Source organism: Eretmochelys imbricata, unplaced genomic scaffold (assembly GCF_965152235.1).
Source record: "Eretmochelys imbricata isolate rEreImb1 unplaced genomic scaffold, rEreImb1.hap1 Scaffold_35, whole genome shotgun sequence".
Taxonomy (NCBI): domain Eukaryota; kingdom Metazoa; phylum Chordata; order Testudines; family Cheloniidae; genus Eretmochelys; species Eretmochelys imbricata.
Genome location: NW_027554347.1, coordinates 1 through 19,773, shown reverse-complemented (window position 1 = coordinate 19,773; position 19,773 = coordinate 1). Strand labels below are relative to the sequence as shown.

The 19,773-nt window shown below is 68.5% G+C and overlaps 3 protein-coding genes across 3 annotated transcripts; 2 read left to right on the top strand and 1 right to left on the bottom strand.

Annotated features, from left to right (window-relative positions):
* Positions 1-145: 145 nt before the first annotated feature.
* CDH24 (cadherin 24) lies at positions 146-9,247 on the top strand. The gene is given in 16 exon segments (XM_077806913.1): positions 146-349; positions 597-891; positions 977-1,096; positions 1,925-2,086; positions 2,683-2,764; positions 2,766-2,862; positions 3,957-4,210; positions 5,952-6,088; positions 7,594-7,715; positions 7,824-7,938; positions 8,254-8,352; positions 8,355-8,446; positions 8,449-8,506; positions 8,886-8,984; positions 8,987-9,111; positions 9,113-9,247. Coding segments are annotated over 16 exon segments (2,196 nt in total).
* A 2,179-nt stretch (positions 9,248-11,426) lies between these two features.
* PSMB11 (proteasome subunit beta 11) lies at positions 11,427-12,339 on the bottom strand. Its single transcript, XM_077806922.1, has one exon. It carries the CDS (start codon positions 12,337-12,339, stop codon positions 11,539-11,541), a length of 801 nt encoding a protein of 266 aa, XP_077663048.1. The 3' UTR covers positions 11,427-11,538.
* Positions 12,340-14,816: 2,477 nt separating this feature from the next.
* On the top strand, positions 14,817-17,221 carry PSMB5 (proteasome 20S subunit beta 5). The gene is made up of 3 exons (XM_077806926.1): positions 14,817-15,048; positions 15,979-16,285; positions 16,711-17,221. The coding sequence occupies exons 1-3, from the start codon at positions 14,845-14,847 to the stop codon at positions 17,010-17,012; spliced, it is 813 nt and encodes a 270-aa protein (XP_077663052.1). The 5' UTR covers positions 14,817-14,844; the 3' UTR covers positions 17,013-17,221.
* The last annotated feature ends 2,552 nt before the right edge of the window (positions 17,222-19,773 follow it).

Sequence of the window (19,773 nt, the reverse complement as noted above, 5' to 3'; positions counted from 1 at the left end):
ATTTTATGACATCTCAGTGCTTGGAGGGGGAGGGGCTCTAGGGTGTCTCCCTCCACAGCTGAGCCCCATTGGTGCCCCCCAATGGGGTAGCTGGGCGGGGGCCCATGGGCAGTGCCCCCCGCAGGAGGCGGCGTGAGTGGGCAACATGCCCAGCATCCTGGGGCTCCTGCTGACCTGGCTGGGGGGCTATGGCTGCGCCAGACGCCTGGGTGCCTCCTGGCCGGGCTCCCGGGGGGCCCCAACCCAGGGCTGGGAGCGCCCCCTGCTGAGATCTCGACGTAGCTGGGTCTGGAACCAATTCTTCGTCATCAAGGAGTATGCCGGCCCCGAGCCTGTCCTCATCGGCAGGGTGAGTGCCCGAACACCTGGGTCCCGTGGGTGGGAGGAGGGCCTGGAAATCTGGGTCCCGTGGGCATGGGGAGGGCCTGGACACCTGGGTATTCTGGAAGGGATGAGGCCTGGGGTCTAATGGTTAGAGCGGGGGTGGAGCTGGAAGCCAGGATTCCTGGGTTCTCTGCCTGGATCTGGGAAGGGAGCGGGTCCTTCAGAGGGCTGCAAGCCCGGATGCCTGGGTCCATGCGCCCCTCTCCCCACAGCTGCACTCGGACGTGGACCGGGGCGAGGGGCGGATCAAGTATGTGCTCACGGGCGAAGGGGCCGGGACGGTGTCTGTGATCGACGAGCGGACGGGGAACGTGCTCGTGACCAAGACCCTGGACCGGGAGGAGAAGGCCCAATACACGCTGCTGGCCCAGGCTGCGGACCAGGCCTCCAACCGGCCCCTGGAGCCGCCCTCCGAGTTCATCATCACAGTGCAGGACATCAACGACCACCCGCCCGTCTGCCCGCGCGGCCCCTACCATGCCACTGCGCCCGAGATGAGCAGCGTGGGTGAGTGCGCCCGCCCTGCACCAGCCTGCCAGTGCCCCTCACTCCCGACCCGCAGCCCACCCCCCTCACTGCGCTCTGCCCCCAGGGACATCCGTGATCCAGGTGACGGCCCAGGACGCCCATGACCCGAGCTATGGGAACAGCTGCAAGCTGGTGCACATGGTGCTGGAGGGGCTGCCCGTCCTCTCCGTCGACCCCCAGACCGGTGTGGGCAGACGCCGCCCGGAGAGGTGGGGGGAGACGGGGTGAAGCCTGCTGGGGGGCTGGGATACAGGTGGACCATGTAGGGTTGGTGTTGGCTGCGGGGGAGGAAGTGGGGGTGTGTGTGATGTGGGGCCCCAGTTTGTCCGTCTCCCATCCCCTGAGTGTCTGTGCCCCCCTGCCCCCTCCAACCCATCTGCCCCTGCTCATGGCTTCTGTGGCCTCCACCTGCCACAGTGTCCTCCCTCAGAGCATACGTCCATCGCCCCATCCGTCCCTCCCTCCGTCCACCCGTCCGTCTGTCTGTCCACCCGTCCCTCCATCCATCCACCCATCCGTCTATCCGTCCACCCATCCATCGCCTCTTCCACTCATCCGTCCCTCCGTCTATCCCTCCCTCCATCCACCCGTCCCTCCCTCCATCCACCCGTCCGTCTGTCCATCCACCCGTCCCTCCATCCGTCCATCCATCCGTCCACCCATCCATCGCCTCGTCCACTCATCCGTCCACCCGTCCCTCCCTCTGTCCCTCCGTCCGTCTGTCCGTCCACCCGTCCATCCCTCCATTCACTCGTCCCTCCATCTGTCCGTCCGTCTGTCCACCCGTCCCTCCATCTGTCCACCCGTCCCTCAGTCCGTCTATTCCATCCACCCATCCCTCCTCCATCCCTCTGTCCATCCACCTGTCTGCTCCTCCATCCGTCTGTCTGTCCATCCGTCCACCCGTCCATTCCTCCATCCGTCCGTCTGTCTGTCCATCTCTACATCCGTCCACCCACCCACCCGTCCATTGCCCCCTTGGTCTCTGACTGCCCCCTCTCTCCCGTGGCAGGCGTGGTACACACCGCGATCCCCAACATGGACCGGGAGGCACAGGCCGAGCTGCTGGTGGTGATCCAGGCCAAGGACATGGGGGGCCACGCCGGGGGGCTGTTGGGGAGTGTCACTGTCACCCTGAGCGACGTCAATGACAACCCACCCAAGTTCCCCCAGAGTGAGAGACCCACTGCCCCCCCCCCGGGTCCTCTGCCGCCCCTGCCCCTCCTCCACACCCCTTGACTCCCTCTCCTGCCCTGCTCATGTACTCAGCCCCCTGGCCCCCACCCCATGCCCCCTTTTCTCCCTCAGCCCCGGGACCCAGCCTCACATATCACCCCCCACCCTGTATCCCCAAGCTGCTGTGCCCCCCAACCCTCTCTACCCCACCCCATTTCCCCAACCTCCCCACCCCCGAAACCACAACTCCTGTGCCCCATGCCCCTCCTTTGGCCTTTAACTCCCCCCCATCGCCCCTCACTTCCCCTTCCCTCCCCCTTTCACCTTCCTTCTGTTTACTGGGGGGGCACTGGGTGTGTGTGGGCTCCCAGCGGAGGGACGCTATGGGGTGCAGGGGGTGCTGGCTATGGGGGGCTCCCAGCGGAGGGGCGCTAGGGGGTGCAGGGGGTGCTGGCTATGGGGGGCTCCCAGTGGGGGGCGCTATGGGGTGCAGGGGGTGCTGGCTATGGGGGGGCTCCCAGTGGGGGGCGCTGTGGGACACAAGGCTGGCTGGGGGGGCGTCTCCCTCTGGCTGACCCCCGGCCCCCCCGGCAGGTTCTTACCAGTTCTCGGTGCTGGAGACGCTGCTGCCTGGCTCCCCCGTGGGGCGGCTCCGGGCCCACGATCCGGACGAGGGGCAACGCGAGGCTCCAGTACCGGCTGCTGGACGGGGATGGGCCCTTCGCCATCAGCACCGACCCGCTGGGCCGGGCCGGCCTCCTCACCCTCAGCCAGGTGCCCCACCCGGACACCTGAGTCCCCGCGAGCCTCCCCTGCCCTTCCCTAGACCCTGGGGTCCCATCCAGCTACCCGCCCCCCCGCCCCAAGGTCCTGCCGCCCTACCCAGACCCATCCCGCCTGGACACCAGGGTCCCGCTGTGCCCTCCATGGCTACGTGTCTTGCTGCCCCCTTTCCCTACCCCCCTTCCTGGATGCCTGGGTCCCTTTGCCATTCAGCTTCCCAATGCCCTCTTTCCCAGGCTGGGATCCTCCCCTCGGGGCCAACTGCTAACCCCCCCGTTCTCCCCCCGAGCCCGGCTGCTGACGCCCCCTGTCACGGGGTGCCCGGGCGATGCCTGGGACTGCTCCTGACGAAGCCAGGCAGGACTCTGGGGGAGCCTCCTCTCGGGGCGCAGCCCGTCTGCAGGACACACAGCTCCCCCGGCTCCACCTTCCTGGGTCTGACCTCGGAGCATTCAGCCTCCTCTGTCCCTCCGTGCGCTTCCCACAGCCAGTCCACCCAGGCGGGGTCCTGGGGGGCAGAGGGTCCTGCCCCCCAACTCAGCAGTCAGACGTGACTCTCAGCCAGCCAGTAAAACAGAAGGTTTATTAGACGACAGGAACAGGAGCCAGAACAGAGCTTGTAGGTACAGGAAACAGGAGCCCGAAGTCAGGTCCATCTTGGGGCCAAGGAGGCCAGAGCCCCGTCTGGGCCCCGCTCCATTTCCCCAGCCAGCTCCAAACTCCATTTCTCCAGCCCCTCCTGTGGCCTTTGTCTCTTTCCCGGGCCAGGAGGCCACCTGATCTCTGTGTTCTCCAACCCCTTCAGTTGGCTCCTTGCAGGGGGGGCCCCAGGCCACCAGTGGCCAGGAGACGGGGTGTCGGCCATTCTCTGTGCAGACAGCATCACGCTGGCCCACTAGGGCTCTGCAGCAATCACACCCCCTTATCCCACCCCCGAGATACTTCAGAACTGCATAGGGGAAACTGAGGCACCTACACCGTATTCCGAGAGAACATTAAGAACAGTCCCACTTCGTCACACCCCCATCTCCCCCAGAGACTGACTGCTAACCCCCTCCTCTTCCCCCCACCCTGGCTTCCCCCAGCCGCTGGACTTCGAGCAGCGCCCAGCATACACCCTGCGGGTGGAGGCCGCCAACACGCAGGTTGACCCACTGTACATCCGCCAGGGGCCCTTCAAGGACGTGGCCACCGTGCATGTGGCCGTGGAGGACGCAGCCGAGCCCCCAGCCTTCGCCCGGCCCAGCTACCAGCTGGGTGTGCCCGAGGACAGCCCCCCCGGCACCGTGGTGGGGAAGATCACAGCCTCCAACCTGGACATGCCCAGCAGCGCCATCCGGTACCAGCCACACCCTGCAGGGGGCACTGGGGGTGGTGGCCATGGGGGGAGCTCCCAGCAGGAGGCACCGTGGGGCACACGGAGGCAGTGGCTGTGGGGGGAGCTCCCAGCAGGGGGTGCCGCGGGGCACAGGGAGGCGCTGGCGGGGGGGGAGCTCCCAGCAGGAGGCGCTATGGGACTGGGGGAGGCACTGGCCATGGGGGGAGTTCCCAGCAGGCGGCACCATGGGGCACGGGGAGGTGCTGGCTGGGGGGAAGCTCCCAGATGGGGGTGCCGTGGGGCACGGGGAGGCGGTAGCCGTGGGGAGAGTGCCCAGCAGGGGGTGCTGTGGGGCACAGGGAGGCGCTAGCCGTGGGGAGAGTGCCCAGCAGGGGGTGCCGTGGGGCACAGGGAGGTGCTGGGCGTTGGGAAAGCTCCCAGCAGGGGGCACCGTGGGGCACGGGGAGGTGCTGGCCGGGGGGAAGCTCCCAGCTGGGGGCGCCGTGGGGCACGGGGAGGCGCTGGCCGTGGGGAGAGTGCCCAGCAGGGGGTGCCGTGGGGCACGGGGAGGTGCTGGGCGTTGGGAAAGCTCCCAGCAGGGGGCACCGTGGGGCACGGGGAGGTGCTGGCCGGGGGGAAGCTCCCAGCTGGGGGCGCCGTGGGGCACGGGGAGGCGCTGGCCGTGGGGAGAGTGCCCAGCAGGGGGTGCCGTGGGGCACGGGGAGGTGCTGGGCGTGGGGAGAGCTCCCAGCCGGGGGCACTGTGAGGCACGGGGAGGTGCTGGGCGTTGGGAAAGCTCCCAGCAGGGGGCACCGTGGGGCACGGGGAGGTGCTGGCCGGGGGGAAGCTCCCAGCTGGGGGCGCCGTGGGGCACGGGGAGGCGCTGGCCATGGGGAGAGTGCCCAGCAGGGGGTGCCATGGGGCACGGGGAGGTGCTGGCCGGGGGGAAGCTCCCAGCTGGGGGCGCCGTGGGGCACGGGGAGGCGCTGGCCGTGGGGAGAGTGCCCAGCAGGGGGTGCCGTGGGGCACGGGGAGGTGCTGGGCGTTGGGAAAGCTCCCAGCAGGGGGCACCGTGGGGCACGGGGAGGTGCTGGCCGGGGGGAAGCTCCCAGCTGGGGGCGCCGTGGGGCACGGGGAGGCGCTGGCCATGGGGAGAGTGCCCAGCAGGGGGTGCCGTGGGGCACGGGGAGGTGCTGGGCGTTGGGAAAGCTCCCAGCAGGGGGCACCGTGGGGCACGGGGAGGTGCTGGCCGGGGGGAAGCTCCCAGCTGGGGGTGCCGTGGGGCACGGGGAGGCGCTGGCCGTGGGGAGAGTGCCCAGCAGGGGGTGCTGTGGGGCACGGGGAGGCGCTGGCCATGGGGAGAGTGCCCAGCAGGGGGTGCCGTGGGGCACGGGGAGGTGCTGGGCGTTGGGAAAGCTCCCAGCAGGGGGCACCGTGGGGCACGGGGAGGTGCTGGCCGGGGGGAAGCTCCCAGCTGGGGGCGCCGTGGGGCACGGGGAGGCGCTGGCCGTGGGGAGAGTGCCCAGCAGGGGGTGCCGTGGGGCACGGGGAGGTGCTGGGCGTTGGGAAAGCTCCCAGCAGGGGGCACCGTGGGGCATGGGGAGGTGCTGGCCGGGGGGAAGCTCCCAGCTGGGGGCGCCGTGGGGCACGGGGAGGCGCTGGCCGTGGGGAGAGTGCCCAGCAGGGGGTGCCGTGGGGCACGGGGAGGTGCTGGCCGTGGGAGAGTCCCCTGACCCACCCCGATCTCTTGCTGCTCCCCCAGATACTCCATCCTGCCCCACTCAGACCCCAGGCGGTATTTCAGCATCAGCCCCCAGGACGGGACCCTCCGCACGGCCCTGCCCCTCGACAGGGAGACGCTGGCCTGGCACAACCTAACTGTGGTGGCCACTGAACTAGGTAAGGGGGGGGCCAGCCGGAGGCAGCTGCCCAGGGGGGCTGACACCACTGGGGGGGAGGTCTATGGGGGCCCAGTGGGGGGCAGCTGCCCTTGCAGGGGGTGCTGACAGTTCTGGTTTGCCTTAGTATGTATTCACCAGCCTTTTCTCCCCCTCTGTGTCTGCGTGTTGGTGGGATGGTGTTTGCATGTTGTTGGCGTGTTCTTTGTGTGTCGGTGGCCTGTGGGCTCCGCACTCGCCCTGGTGTTTGGCCTGTGGCAGTGTGTGGGCTGTGTGTGCGTCGTGTATCGGGCATGGCTGCCCCGTGGGCTGCATGTTGGTTGCGTGTGGCCCCGGCTCTGGGCGTGGTTTGCGTGTGGCCTATGTGTTGGCTGGCTGGTGGCTGGCCCTGGATTGCATGTGGGCTTTGCGTGGTGGCGGCATATTGTTGATGCTCTGGGACTCGTGCACGGCTTGTGCATCATTACCTGTTGGCCGCGTGTGGACTGACACGGGCTTTGCACATGGGCTGTATGTTCTGTGTTGGCGGCATGTGTGCTGGTGTTGCTGTGGATCATGGCACGCTACCCGGCGCGTGGTGGGCGTGTCCCTGCGCGTGACGGGTGTGTCCACGTGTGGCGGGCGTGTCTCTGCTCGCGGTGGGCGTGTCTCTGCGCGCGGTGGGCGTGTCTCTGCACGTGGTGGGCGTGTCCCTGCGCGTGACGGGTGTGTCCACGTGTGGCGGGCGTGTCTCTGTGCGTGGCTGGCGTGTCTCTGTGCGTGCCGGGCGTGTCCACGTGTGGCTGGCGTGTCCCCCCGCGTGGCTGGCGTGTCCCCCCGCGTGGTGGGCGCGTCCCCCCGCATGGCTGGCGTGTCCCCTGCGTGGTGGGCATGGCCCCGTGTGTGGCGGGCGTGTCTTTGTGCATGGCGGGCGTGTCCCTGCGTGTGGCGGGTGTGTCCACGTGTGGCGGGCGTGTCTCTGCGCGTGGCGGGCGTGTCCACGTGTGGCGGGCATGTCTCTGTGCGTGGCTGGCGTCTCTCTGTGCGTGGCGGGCGTGTCTCTGTGCGTGGCTGGCGTGTCTCTGTGCGTGCCGGGCGTGTCTACATGTGGCGGGCATGTCCACGTGTGGCGGGCGTGTCTCTGCGCGTGGCTGGCGCGTCCCCCCGCGTGGCTGGCGTGTCTACATGTGACGGGCGTGTCCACGTGTGGCGGGCGTGTCTCTGCGCGTGGCGGGCGTGTCCCTGCGCGTGACGGGCATGTCTCTGTGCGTGGCTGGCGTCTCTCTGTGCGTGGCGGGCGTGTCCACGTGTGGCGGGTGTGTCTCTGTGCGTGGCGGGCGTGTCCACGTGTGGCGGGCGTGTCTCTGTGCGTGGCTGGCGTGTCTCTGTGCGTGCCGGGCGTGTCTACATGTGACGGGCGTGTCCACGTGTGGCGGGCGTGTCTCTGCGCGTGGCTGGCGCGTCCCCCCGCGTGGCTGGCGCGTCCCCCCGCGTGGCTGGCGTGTCCCTCCCCGTCTGTTGCTCCAGACAGCCCGGCGCAGGCTGCGCCCGTCCCTCTGGCTGTGCACGCCCTGGACGTGAACGACAACGTGCCCCAGCTGGCACCAGGGACCGAGCCCTTCATCTGTCACGGCACAGCGCCAGGCCAGGTGAGCGCCCGGATGCCTGGGTCCCTGCCTGCCGGGGCCGATGGGGGTGCAGTAGGGGTGGGGGCTGGGAGCCAGGACGCCTGGGTTCACGCTCTTCTCCTCCCACAGCTGATCCAGACCATCTGGGCGCGGGACCGGAACGACGGTGGGGCCGGGAGTCGGGTGACAATTCGCTCCGCCCCGGGGCTGGGCCCCCCCAACATCACTGTGCGGGACAACGAGGGTGAGAGTGGCCCCCCCTGCCCTCCCACTTCCCCTCCTCCCCCAGCCCCCCATGCTGTCCCCCTCCCCCTCCCCACCCCTCTGCCAGCCCCGCCTCATTCCTGCGCTCCTCACCTCTGCTAACTGCCCCCCCTCTGTCCCCCCACGCTGTCCTCTGTCCCCGGCCTTCCCAAGGTCCCCCCACTTCCCCACGCCTCCCCTGGCCCCCCACGCTGTCCCCCTCCCCCTTCCCCTCTGCTCACCACCCCTCCCCCAGCCTCGCCACTTCCCCACCCCTCCCCCAACCCCCTCACTTACTCTCTGCGTCTCCCCCCAGATGGTTCAGCCGCTCTCCTGCTCCAGGCCCTGTGGCTGCCCCCCCCAGGTGGGCCCCCCCTGCTGGTGCCCCTGGAGCTGGTGGATGGGGGACGTCCCCCCCGACGGGCACCCCCACCCTGACGCTGAGCATCTGCCAGTGCCGGCCCGATGGCAGCCTGCGCTCCTGCCAGCCCCCCCCCGCTGCCCGTGCCCCCCCGGGCTCAGCACTGCTGCCCTGCTGGCCATCCTGGGCTGCGGCACCAGCCTGCTCGGTGAGGGGGGTGTGGGGTCTGGGGGGACGGGATGGGGGAGGGGCTCTGTGGGCCCGGCACTGACCCCCCCTCCCCTCAGCGCTGGCGGGGCTCCTGGCCCGGGGGGCCCCAAGGCAGGCATGGATGGAGGAGGGGAACCGGGGGGACGGGCCAGGTGGCACCCAGATGGGGGGTATGGGAGGGCTGGGGGCAGGATAGGGGAGGGATGGCTGGGGTAGGAGGGCCTCTGGGGGCCCAGCACTGACCCCCCCTCCCCCCAGCGCTGGCAGGGCTCCTGGCCTGGGGGCGCCCCAAGGCGGGGGCGGGATGGGGCAGGAGCTCTGGGGGGCAGGAGGGAGGAAGGGGCTCTGGGGGCCTGGCACTGACCCCCCCCCCCCAGCGCCGGCAGGGCTCCTGCACTGGGGGCGCCCCAAGGGGGGGGCGCGGGCAGCGCCGGCGGAGGAGGGCGAGGTGCGCGAAAACATCATCAGCTACGACGACGGGGGGGGGGCGAGGCCGACACCCAGGCCTTCGACATGGCTGCCCTGCAGCATCCACCCGCCCCCGGACTCCTCCCTGGCCCCCCCCACAACTCGCTGCAGGTCTACGGCTACGACGGGGGGGGACACGTCCTGCGGCAGCCTCAGCCCCCTGGGCTCCTCCTGGGGGGGCAGCGAGGGGGAGGGGGGCGACCCTGGTGAGTGGGGGCCCCTCTTTCGCACCGTGGCCGAGCTCTATGGGGGCCAAGAGGGGCCCGCCTGAGGCCACGCCCACCTCCCAGCCACTCCTGAGAGGCCACGCCCCGCCCTCTGGGTCATGCCAGCATGGCCACGCCCACCTCCAGCCATGCCCTGGGCATGCCACTTGACCACGCCCACTTCCTGACCACACCTGCAAGGCCACGCCCCCTGTAGGACATACCAGCAAGGCCACGCCCACCTCCTGGCCACACCCGTGAGGCCACGCCCACCGCCAGGCCATGCCATGGCCACTCCTGCAGGCCCACAACACTCTCCTAGCCACGCCCCCAAGCAGGCCACTCCCACTTCCAGCCACACCCCCTTCTCAGCCCCCAAGGCATGGCCAGGGCCATGGGGGCGTGGCTACATCTGGCCATGGCACCCACCCCTCCCCTGCTCCGCCCTGCCCCCTCTCAGTGCTTCGGCCCCACGGCCTCCCCCGCCCCAGCTCGGCCTTTGTCCTGTGTTCGCCCCCATGGCCACTCGCCCACTGTGACTGACCGTGACCCCCCGCCCCCGATTAATGCCATATCCAGCCCCCCCATCAGGCTGAGACCCCCACCGTCGCATCCTGCCGCCGCCCCCAGCCAGGAGAGCCCCAAGAAATCCCAGGGGATGAGGGCATGGGCTGGACCCCACAGATCTAGGAACCTCCCTGATCCACCAGACCCCTGCCCCCCCCAAGCCACCGGACCCCTTGACCCCCCTTGGATTCTGCACTGGGACTTTTAATCGCACTGGATACTGCGGGGGGGGTGCCATTGTGTAGGGTGGGAGGGACGTACGATTGTGTTCGAGAAGAGGGGGAAGTGTCCATGTTATAATTTCGTAATAAACACTTTATTTTGTAAACTACAAACCTCTGCCTCATTGCGGGGCCCAAATGCCTGGGGTCCCTCCCGGCTCTGGGAGGGGAGTGGGGTCTGGTGGTTCGAGCTGGGGGAAGGGTTGGGAGGCAGGACTCCTGGGTTCATGCAGGGCCCCGGGGGCGGATGCTATAATGATTGTTCTGCCCAAGTGTCTTTGTCTCCAATTTAATTTCTATGTAAATGAGAAGGGGAGGGGGGCCAGCAGGACCCCCCCAACAGTAGCAAAGAAGGGTGGGGGCACTGCTCCGCTGGCCCTTCCCCCTCCCTCGCTCTGCTGGAGCATGAAGGACCTGCTAATGGGGCCCCCGTGAACACTGGGGTCCCCCCAGACAGATGGGGAGGGGGTTCAGCAGGGGCTGGTGGGACAGAGCAGAGCAATGGGGGAAAGAGGGGAGCAAGAGATGGTGGGTCAATGTGAGAGCAGGAGGGAGGGAGTGGGGCAGGGACAGAGGGATGAAGGGAGTGGGGCAGGATGGAAGGAGTGGGGCAGGGACAGAGGGACGGAGGGAGTGGGGCTGGACGGAAGGAGGGGGCAGGGACAGAGGGACGGAAGGAGTGGGGCAGGGACAGAGGGACGGAAGGAGTGGGGCAGGATGGAAGGAGTGGGGTAGGGACAGAGGGACGGAGGGAGTGGGGCTGGACGGAGGGAGTGGGGCAGGGACGGAGGAAGTGGGGCAGGGACAGAGGGACGGAGGGAGTGGGGCTGGACGGAAGGAGTGGGGCAGGGACCGAGGGACGGAGGGAGCAGGGCTGGACGGAAGGAGTGGGGCAGGGAGCGAGGGACGGAGGGACAAAGACGGGGCGGGCAGCTGGCTGCGTGGCAGGGCCGTGGGGCCGTGGGGCAGTGCAGTCGGAGGGGGAGCGAAGCAGCCGAGCGGAAGGAGGAGTCGGGGGGAGCCCAGACCCTGCCGCCCCCGGACCCCAGTTCAGATCAGGGAGTGACACGCCCAGGGCGTGGCTGGAATAACACCCCCCAGCAGCCGGGCGCGTGGGGCTCCCAGTTACTCCAGTCCCAGCCTCGCCTGCAGGGGGCGCTGTGGGGCGGGGGATGGAGGGCTCGTGCCAGATGGGGAGATAAACATGGACCCCCCCCCATACGTCTCAGCCCCCAGATACCGCGCTGCCCGGCCACAGCCGCGTTTCTTGCTCATCTGCTGCTTTATTCCAGTTCCGGCCAGAGCCGCCTGCGCCCAGGGCCCCGCTGCTTGGGCGGTCCCAGGGGGTCCGGCAGGGTGGGCTGGTGGCGCCCGGGGCCTGCTGCTTCGCGGGAGGCCAGGCTGGGTTACGCCGGTCCGGCGCGGGGCTGCTGGAGCGGGGTGGGTCCAAGCCGGGTGTAGTCACGGTGCCCGGCTGTTTTGCGCTGCTCTAAGCCACGTCGTGCTGCTGAGCGCTGGGCCGCGCCGATTCATAATGCTCCAAGTCCGTTTATCCTGGTATAGACGGGCTAATGATGCTCCAGGCTGGTTCCTGCTGGTTTATACTGGTCCACACTGGTCTGTTCTGCTCCCTCCTCCTCCTCGGCGGGCCCCGGTGCCCGGGCCAGGCCCCCCAGCTCCCCCACGTCGCCGCGGGACACCCAGACCCAGCCGCTCTGGCGCACGTGGAAGACGTCGACGCAGCCCCCGGAGTAGGCGTCACGGCGGGCGGCGTGGGCCACGGCGCGGCGGGCGAGGGCGTAGGCGGCGGCGGGCGGCATGTCAGGGCGGTAGGCCCCGTCCAGCAGCCCGTAGGCGTAGGGCGAGCCGGAGCCCACGGCCACCACGTCCAGGGGCAGGCGGGTGCCGTCGCTGTGGACGTACCAGAGGCCGGGGCCGGCGCGGTCCCAGCCGCAAAGCGCCACGGCCACGCCCAGCCCGCGCCCCCGCCACGCCCGCAGCCCGCCCGCCAGCAGCGCCGCCGCCTCGGCCACGCCCGGCTCCCGCCCGTCCTCCTGGCGCCGCAGGGCCAGCTGGCAGCGCAGGGCTCGCAGCCACGTGGCGCAGTCGGCCGAGGTCCCCGAGGTGGTGGCCAGCAGCCGGGCGTGGACGGGCAGCACCTTGCGGGAGGCCGGGCAGGCCACGTAGGTGCCGCAGGACGAGCGGGTGTCAGCTGCTGCCACCACGCCCTGGGCCAGCCGGAAGGCCAGCGTGGTGGTGCCGTGGGGCAGGGGGCAGGGGGTGTCAGCAGGCACCGGGCAGGGGGGTGGCAGGGGCCACGGGGGCGGCGGGGGGCGGGGCCGGCAGCACAGTAAGTCCTGCAGAGCCATGGGGCAGCCAGGAGAGTGGGGCGGGGAGGGAGGGTACCAGCAAATATAGGGGGACGGGGGAGGGGAATGTCGCTGGGGGGAGGAGAGACAGTGTCATTGGGGCAGGAGAGAGTGGGGGGGAGGGGGAGCAGCGCTGGGCGGGAGGGAGCCCCCCGGTCGGTCTCTGATTCCCCCCCACCCAGACGCTGCCTTGTCAGCTCCTGTCACGCTCCACTGCTCAGCCCGGCGTCCCCCCACCCCCACGCCGCGTCCCCTGCCCAGAGCTGGGGGCAGAGAGAGACGCACAGGGGATGTGTCAGGTAACAGCACCGGACCCCTCGCCCCACACCTACCAGGGCTGGGGGGGCTGCGGGGGAAATGGGGGTGTCTCCATGCTCAGGAGGGGAGTGGCAGCACACACACCCGAGGTGGGGAGGGGGTTGCACGCGCACAAGGGGCTTTGCACTCGCACAAGGACTTTTGCACGGTCTCAGCGGGGCTTTGCATGCCCAAGGCGTTTGGAGGGTCAGGGGGGAATTGGCACACCTGCCATCTGCTTTCCACGTGCCCAGGTACGTGGCACACCCAAAGGCATATGGCCAGGTGCAAGGGGTTCTGTACAAATGGGGTGGGGATGCACTCAGAGGAATTGTACATGGGGCATGGCAGAGCACTTCGCACACTCAGAGGGGATTGTGCACATGCATGTGGGGGCTGGTGTGTTTTGATCCATACAAGGGGTAGCTTGTACACAGAGACAGGGGAGCCTGAGAGGGGGGCTGCACCTGCATAGGGAGCCACTGGCTGCCGTGCAAAGGGGGCTGGCCCAGCCCCAGGCATTTTGCACACTTGAGTTGGGGTTGTACACACACATGTTGACGGGCAAGGAGCCACCCTTACACACCAGGCATTTTTGTGCACATCAGGGGCAGCTGACTCCAGCACAGGGCTTTGTTTCACCCCCACCTCTCCAAGAAGGTTTGAGGGAGTTGCATGCTCTGGGCGGGAGGGGGGAGTTGCACACAGAGACAGTAGCTTGCACATTCATGGGGCAATTTATAGGCTCCCAAGGGAATCTGCATATTGCAAAGGGATTTTCACGCCCAGCAAGAGGTTTGCATGCACACAAAGGGGTTTGCATAAATGAAAAGGGGGAGTTGTGCACTGGCAAAGAGGGGTTGCACAGTCAAGGGGGTGTTGCACACTCACAAAGGGGGTTGCACACACCCAGGAGCTTACCAATTTGCAAAAAGGGCTTGCACACTCATCAAGGGGGCTTGCACACTCATGTGGCAGGTTGCACACTCCCAAATGGTTTCCACACTCCCAAAGCGGGATTTGCATGCTCCCGGGAGTTGCATGCTCACATGATAGGATGCACAAACATGCGGCAAAGAAGGGTTGCGCAGTCGAAAGGGTGTTGCACACTCACGTGGGCTGTTCCACACTCCCAGGTGGTTTGCCCATTCACAAAGGGGCTTTGCACACTGCCCCCCAGAGGCTGCCAACTGATAAGTGAGTGTGCAGGGGGGGTTGCACTAGGGGTCTCAGGTGTCCAGTTTTGGACAGGAATGCCTGCTGACCGGGCCATTAAGAGTCTGGTCAGTGTCACGGCAGGGCTAAGGCAGGCTCCCTGCCTGCCCTGGCCCCGGGTGGCTCCTGGAAGCAGCAGCATGTCCCCTCTCCAGCTCCAAGGGGTAGTGAGGGGGCTCCGCGCACTGCCCCCAGCCAGAGCCCTAACCCCCCCACGCCAACCCTGATCCCCCTCCATCCCAGCCCCACCCCAGTGCCCGCCCCCCCCAGCCAGAGCCCTCACTCCCCCAGCCCCAACCCTGATCCCCCTCCATCCCAGCCAGAGTCCTGCCCCGCCCCAACCCCACCCCAGTGAAAATGAGTGAGGGGGCGGGGCCTCGGGGAGGGGCGGGGCCAGGGTGTTCGGCTGGATGGGAGTAGAAAGGTGGCAGCCCGAGGTTGCACGGCCCTTGCACACGGACCGCAGGTGTGACCTGCCCCAGGAGGATTTGCACGCGCTGGGGGACGGGGCCCTTTCCAGGGCCAGTCATGCCCCTAATAAAGATGGCCGCCGCTCACCATGTGTTAGACGGGAGCGAAGTGAGGCTGCTCATAACCAAGATGGCCGCTGCGGGATCTGTCACGTGATCTTCACTGACCTCGGAAAGATGGCGGACCGCCGCTTTCAGCAGGTAGTGAAGCCGCCTTGCCTGTTTCCAAGATGGCCGCCACGCACAGCTTTACGCAAGCCCATCACCCCAACCCAAGGTGGCCTCCGAACCCTGTGAGTGACCTAGGTAGTCTAGCCAGCTCGCCTTCAAGGCGCATGCGCTGCCCTCACCGAAGATGGCGCCCACGCACCATACATCTGATAGGAGGTGAAGTCACAGAGCCCTTCCGTACAACATGGCGGTCACAGTGCCGCCGAGTCACGCTGTGCCCTCACCCAAGATGGCGGCCGGCCTTACATATGGGACAGGACGAGGCCACGCCCCCATCCTGCCCTCACCTAAGATGGCGCTGGCCAGCCTGCTGCCGCCGGAGCTGCCCGTCAACCGGGCCGGCTTCTTCGGGCTGGCGGGGCGCTGCGAGCTCCAGGCCCCCGGGCCCCGTCCGGCCCTAGGCCCGCCCGGCTTGGCCCCGCCCGCCTGGGGGCTCCCGGCCGCGGGGGACGCCAGGATCGAGCTGCTGCACGGGACCACCACGCTGGCCTTCAAGGTGGGCGGGGCCGGAGTGGGAGACCCCCCTCGCCCCAAGGGCAGCGCCAGCCCAGGGGCGGGGCGAGGCTGGGAGACCCCCCGGGGGGGCGGGGCGAGGCTGGGAGACCCCCCGGGGGGGCGGGGCGAGGCTGGGAGACCGCCCCATAGGAGGAGGGGGCGGGGCACAGACTCTGCTATGTGTGTAGGGGTGGGAATTAGGGGGGTGCCCCCTGTGACATGCTGCAGGGAAGGGGATTGAGGGCTGCGCCAGAGTCCATATGGGGGGCACAGTGGGGTCAGGGTCAGCCCCTCTGCTCCGGAGTGGGTTGGGCAGTGATCTGGGGTGGAGCGAGGGTGTAGGAATGGGGCTGCCATCCTCGGAGTGGGGGTGCCTTGCCCCAGGGGGGCCATACCTGAGCTTGGGCCCCTGATCCGCCCACCCCTCCAGTGGCAGGAAAGTGGCGGTGGGGGGCACTGTGCTCCGGGGGGGTGTACCCCAGCTCGGTGCCCCCTGACCCCTCCTCCCCCAGTTCCAGGAGGGTGTGGTGGTGGGGGGCACTGTGCCCTGGGGGGGCGTGCCCCAGCTCGGTGCCCCCTGACCCCTCCTCCCCCAGTTCCAGGAGGGCGTGGTGGTGGGGGGCACTGTGCCCTGGGGGGGCGTGCCCCAGCTCGGTGCCCCCTGACCCCTCCTCCCCCAGTTCCAGGAGGGCGTGGTGGTGGGGGGCACTGTGCCCTGGGGGGGCGTGCCTCAGCTCGGTGCCCCCTGACCCCTCCTCCCCCAGTTCCAGGAGGGCGTGGTGGTGGGGGGCACTGTGCCCTAGGGGGCGTGCCCCAGCTCGGTGCTCCCTGACCCCTCCTCCCCCAGTTCCAGGAGGGCGTGGTGGTGGGGGGCACTGTGCTCCGGGGGGGCGTACCCCAGCTCGGTGCCCCCTGACCCCTCCTCCCCCAGTTCCAGGAGGGCGTGGTGGTGGCGGTGGACTCGCGGGCCACAGCCGGCTCCTATGTGGCCTCGCAGACGGTGAAGAAGGTGATCGAGATCAACCCCTACCTGCTGGGCACCATGGCGGGCGGCGCCGCCGACTGCAGCTTCTGGGAGCGGCTGCTGGCCCGGCAATGCCGCATCTACCAGCTGCGCAACAAGGAGCGCGTCTCCGTGGCCGCCGCCTCCAAGCTGCTGGCCAACATGGTGTATCAGTACAGGGGGCTGGGCCTCCGCTTGGGGACCATGATCTGCGGCTGGGACAAGCGGGGCCCAGGTGAGGGCACCCCAGCCCCCTCCCGGGAATCTCCCTGCCCCCCCGGGGCCCCAGAGCACCCCAGCCCCCTCCCGGGAATCTCCCTGCCCCCCCGGGGCCCCAGAGCACCCCAGCCCCCTCCCAGGGTCCCCCCTCCATTCACTTGTCCCAACCTTCCCCCTTGGGATGATCCCCTTATCTACACCTTCCAGGGGATCCTCATTGCCCCATCCCCTCCCCTTGGGCTTCACTTTGGGGAGAGGAGTTACGTGTGCAGTGCCCCCTGTCCCTGGAAAGAGGGGGGACCCCGTAGCTGGGGAGGGGGAGCCCCCTGTCCCTGGAAAGAGGGGGGACCCCGTAGCTGGGGAGGGGGAGCCCCCTGTCCCTGGAAAGAGGGGGGACCGCATTTCCGGGGGGAGCCTGCAGTAACCCCCCTCTTCCCTCAGGCCTGTACTATGTGGACAGTGAGGGGAACCGCCTCTCAGGCACCGCTTTCTCCGTGGGCTCGGGCTCGGTGTACGCCTACGGGGTGCTAGACCGCGGCTACGCACCCGACCTGTCAGCCGAGGAGGCCTACGACCTGGCCCGCCGTGCCATCTACCAGGCCACCTACCGCGATGCCTACTCCGGGGGCGAGGTCAACCTGTACCATGTCCGGCAGGACGGCTGGGTCCGTGTCTCCACCGACGACGTGGCCCAGCTTCACGCTCAGTACTGCGGGGACCCGCAGGGGGACGGGGCCGCCTGAGTGTGGGCTGGGGCCGCGGGGGGGGGGGCAACGGATTGGCCATGGGGATTCCCTGAAGGTTACAAAGGAAGGGGCTTGGCTGGGGTAACTGCACATGGCAGGGGACATGGCCTATAGCTGGGGGTGGAGCTAGGGCCATGGGGTGGCTGCAGGGGCCCATGGTGTGAGGACCCTGCTGGCTCCCTATAAATCTTGTTTCTGCCCCACTGCTGGAGAGTGTCGTCATTTGGGGGGGTAGGGGGTGGGCCTAGTCCTAAGCTGGGCTGCTAGTGAGCCCAGCCTGGCCCGCCTGCGCCACCCACTCCCTGGGCATCAACCTGCCCCGGATCAGGGGGAGCCTGGCTCGGGGAATCCGGTGCGGGGTGGGGAGGCAGGCTGGGGGCTGGACGCAGTGCTCTGACCCTGAATTCTCTGGCCTCCCAGGAAGGCTGGGGGAGGCACAGGGGACATCGCCGATGGGGGGCAGTCAGGATCTGCAGGGCCAGTGCCTGGCTGCTCCCGGCTTTACAGCCTGAGGGGCTACCCCTACCAGCTGTAAATCCCCAGGGACAGGGCCCGGGGAACCTCGCCTGACCCTTGCGCATTGCTGGCTTCCAGGGAGTATTGTGGCACTGCCCAGCGGGCCCCAGTTCATTAATTCCTCGAACAAAGGCTCAGCCAGCTGGGGGCGAGCGAGGAGGCTCTGCCAGTGCAGCCTTTCCTTGCGGTAGAAGCTGGCTGCCTGGCAGATCCCCAGAGGGGAACTCACCAGGGCATCGGCCGCCTGTCAGGTGCGGTTTGTCATTCGCCTGCCAGGGGCCGGCCCGTGGTGCTTGACCCCGCAAATGGGGGAGTGGGAAATGAGGACGAGCTGGGCGTGAGCCAGTGCTACAGGGGTGAGTACAGCTGTGTGGGTACAGCCGGGAGCGACTGTCCCAGCCAGTGCTGCGGGGGGGAGTGCAGCCCTATGGATACAGCCGGGAGCGACTGTCCCAGCCAGTGCTGCGGGGGTGAGTACAGCCCTATGGATACAGCCGGGAGCGACTGTCCCAGCCAGTGCTGCGGGGGGGAGTGCAGCCCTATGGATACAGCCGGGAGCGACTGTCCCAGCCAGTGCTGCGGGGGTGAGTACAGCCCTATGGATACAGCTGGGAGCGACTGTCCCAGCCAGTGCTGCGGGGGGGAGTGCAGCCCTATGGATACAGCCGGGAGCGACTGTCCCAGCCAGTGCTGCGGGGGTGAGTACAGCCCTATGGATACAGCTGGGAGCGACTGTCCCAGCCAGTGCTGCGGGGATGAATACAGCCCTATAGGTGCAGCCGGGAGCCCCTGTCCCAGCCAGCGCTGCGGGGGGCAGTGCAGCCGGGAGCCCCTGTCCCAGCCAGCGCTGCGGGGGGCTGGAAGGTGAAGCTGGCCAATGAGGGTGTCAGTGGCGACAGGTGGATTTGCTCTGTGCAGCCCACCCCAGAGCCAGCCCGGGGTCGCTGCCATCCGGCCGGATCATGTTCCATGGGCTTCGGAACCGGCCCTGTGCCCTGCCTTCGCCTGCGATGCCGAGGTGGCTGCATGTCAACAACCCACCAGGGAGCAGCAAGGAGACGGGCATAGAACCCAGGAGTCCGGCTCCCAGCCCCACTGACCAATGGACCCTACTTCCTTCCCAGAGCCAGGGAGAGAACCCAGGAGTCAGTCCTCACTCTCAGCCCCTGCCCACTCTAACCACTAGACCCCACTCCCCTCCTGGAGCCAGGGAGAGAACCCAGGAGTCCTAGGCTCCCCCTAAGTGGCCCATGCTCCTCAATCCTGCCTCACACACCCCATCTCACCCCCACTTCTCTTTGCTGGGTCACTCTGTGGGAGGTGACCCAGGGTTAACCTTGCCCGCACCCCATCTCTGCTTGACCCCACTGCCCATTCCCCTGTATCCCCACCGTAGGGTGAGGAGTGGGAAAGAGGGGATGGAGGTGGGGGGAGAGTAAGAGAGACAAGGGTGCTCCGGAGCTGGGGCATGAAGAGAGGGAGGGTGGAGCACCGGGGGAGAGGGGGACAGGGAGCCAACCCAGGAGGGGAGAAAGGACAGAGAGAGGGTGCTGAGGGGGACTGGGAAGGTGGGAGCATGTTGGGGTGTCCCTGGCAGGGCCCCACTGAGGCATGCAGGAGAGGGAGATGTGTGCAGCTGGGGGTGTCCACGCTGTGGGCCCACATGTGCAGCTGCGGAAGGGGGGGGTGGGAGCCACCGGGGAGCAGTGCATGCTGGGGGTGGGCATATGCAGCTGAGGGGGGGGAAGCGGTTGGGGGATGGGAACAGCTGGGGTGCCCCTGGCAGGGGACCCACCAAGGAATGCATGTGGGGGGGAGGCAGGCGTTGTGAGCAGCTGGGGGTGTGTGCGCTGTGGGTGGGTGTTTGTAGCTGGTGGGGTGGGAGCAGCCGGGGGAGGGTTGAGGGGGTGGGAACAGCCGGGGGAGCAGTGTGTGCTGAGGGTGGGCGTGTGCAGCTGGGGGGGTGGGAGCAGCGGGGGGGCGTTGAGGGGGTGGGAACAGCTGGGGGAGCAGTGTGTGCTGAGGGCGGGTGTATGCAGCTGGGGGGGTGGGAGCAGCGGGGGGGGGTTGAGGGGTGGGAACAGCTAGGGGAGCGGTGTGTGCTGAGGGCGGGTGTATGCAGCTGGTGGGGTGGGAGCAGCGGGGGGGAGGGTTGAGGGGGTGGGAACAGCTGGGGGGAGCAGTGTGTGCTGAGGGCGGGCGTGTGCAGCTGGGGGGGTGGGAGCAGCCGGGGGGAGGGTTA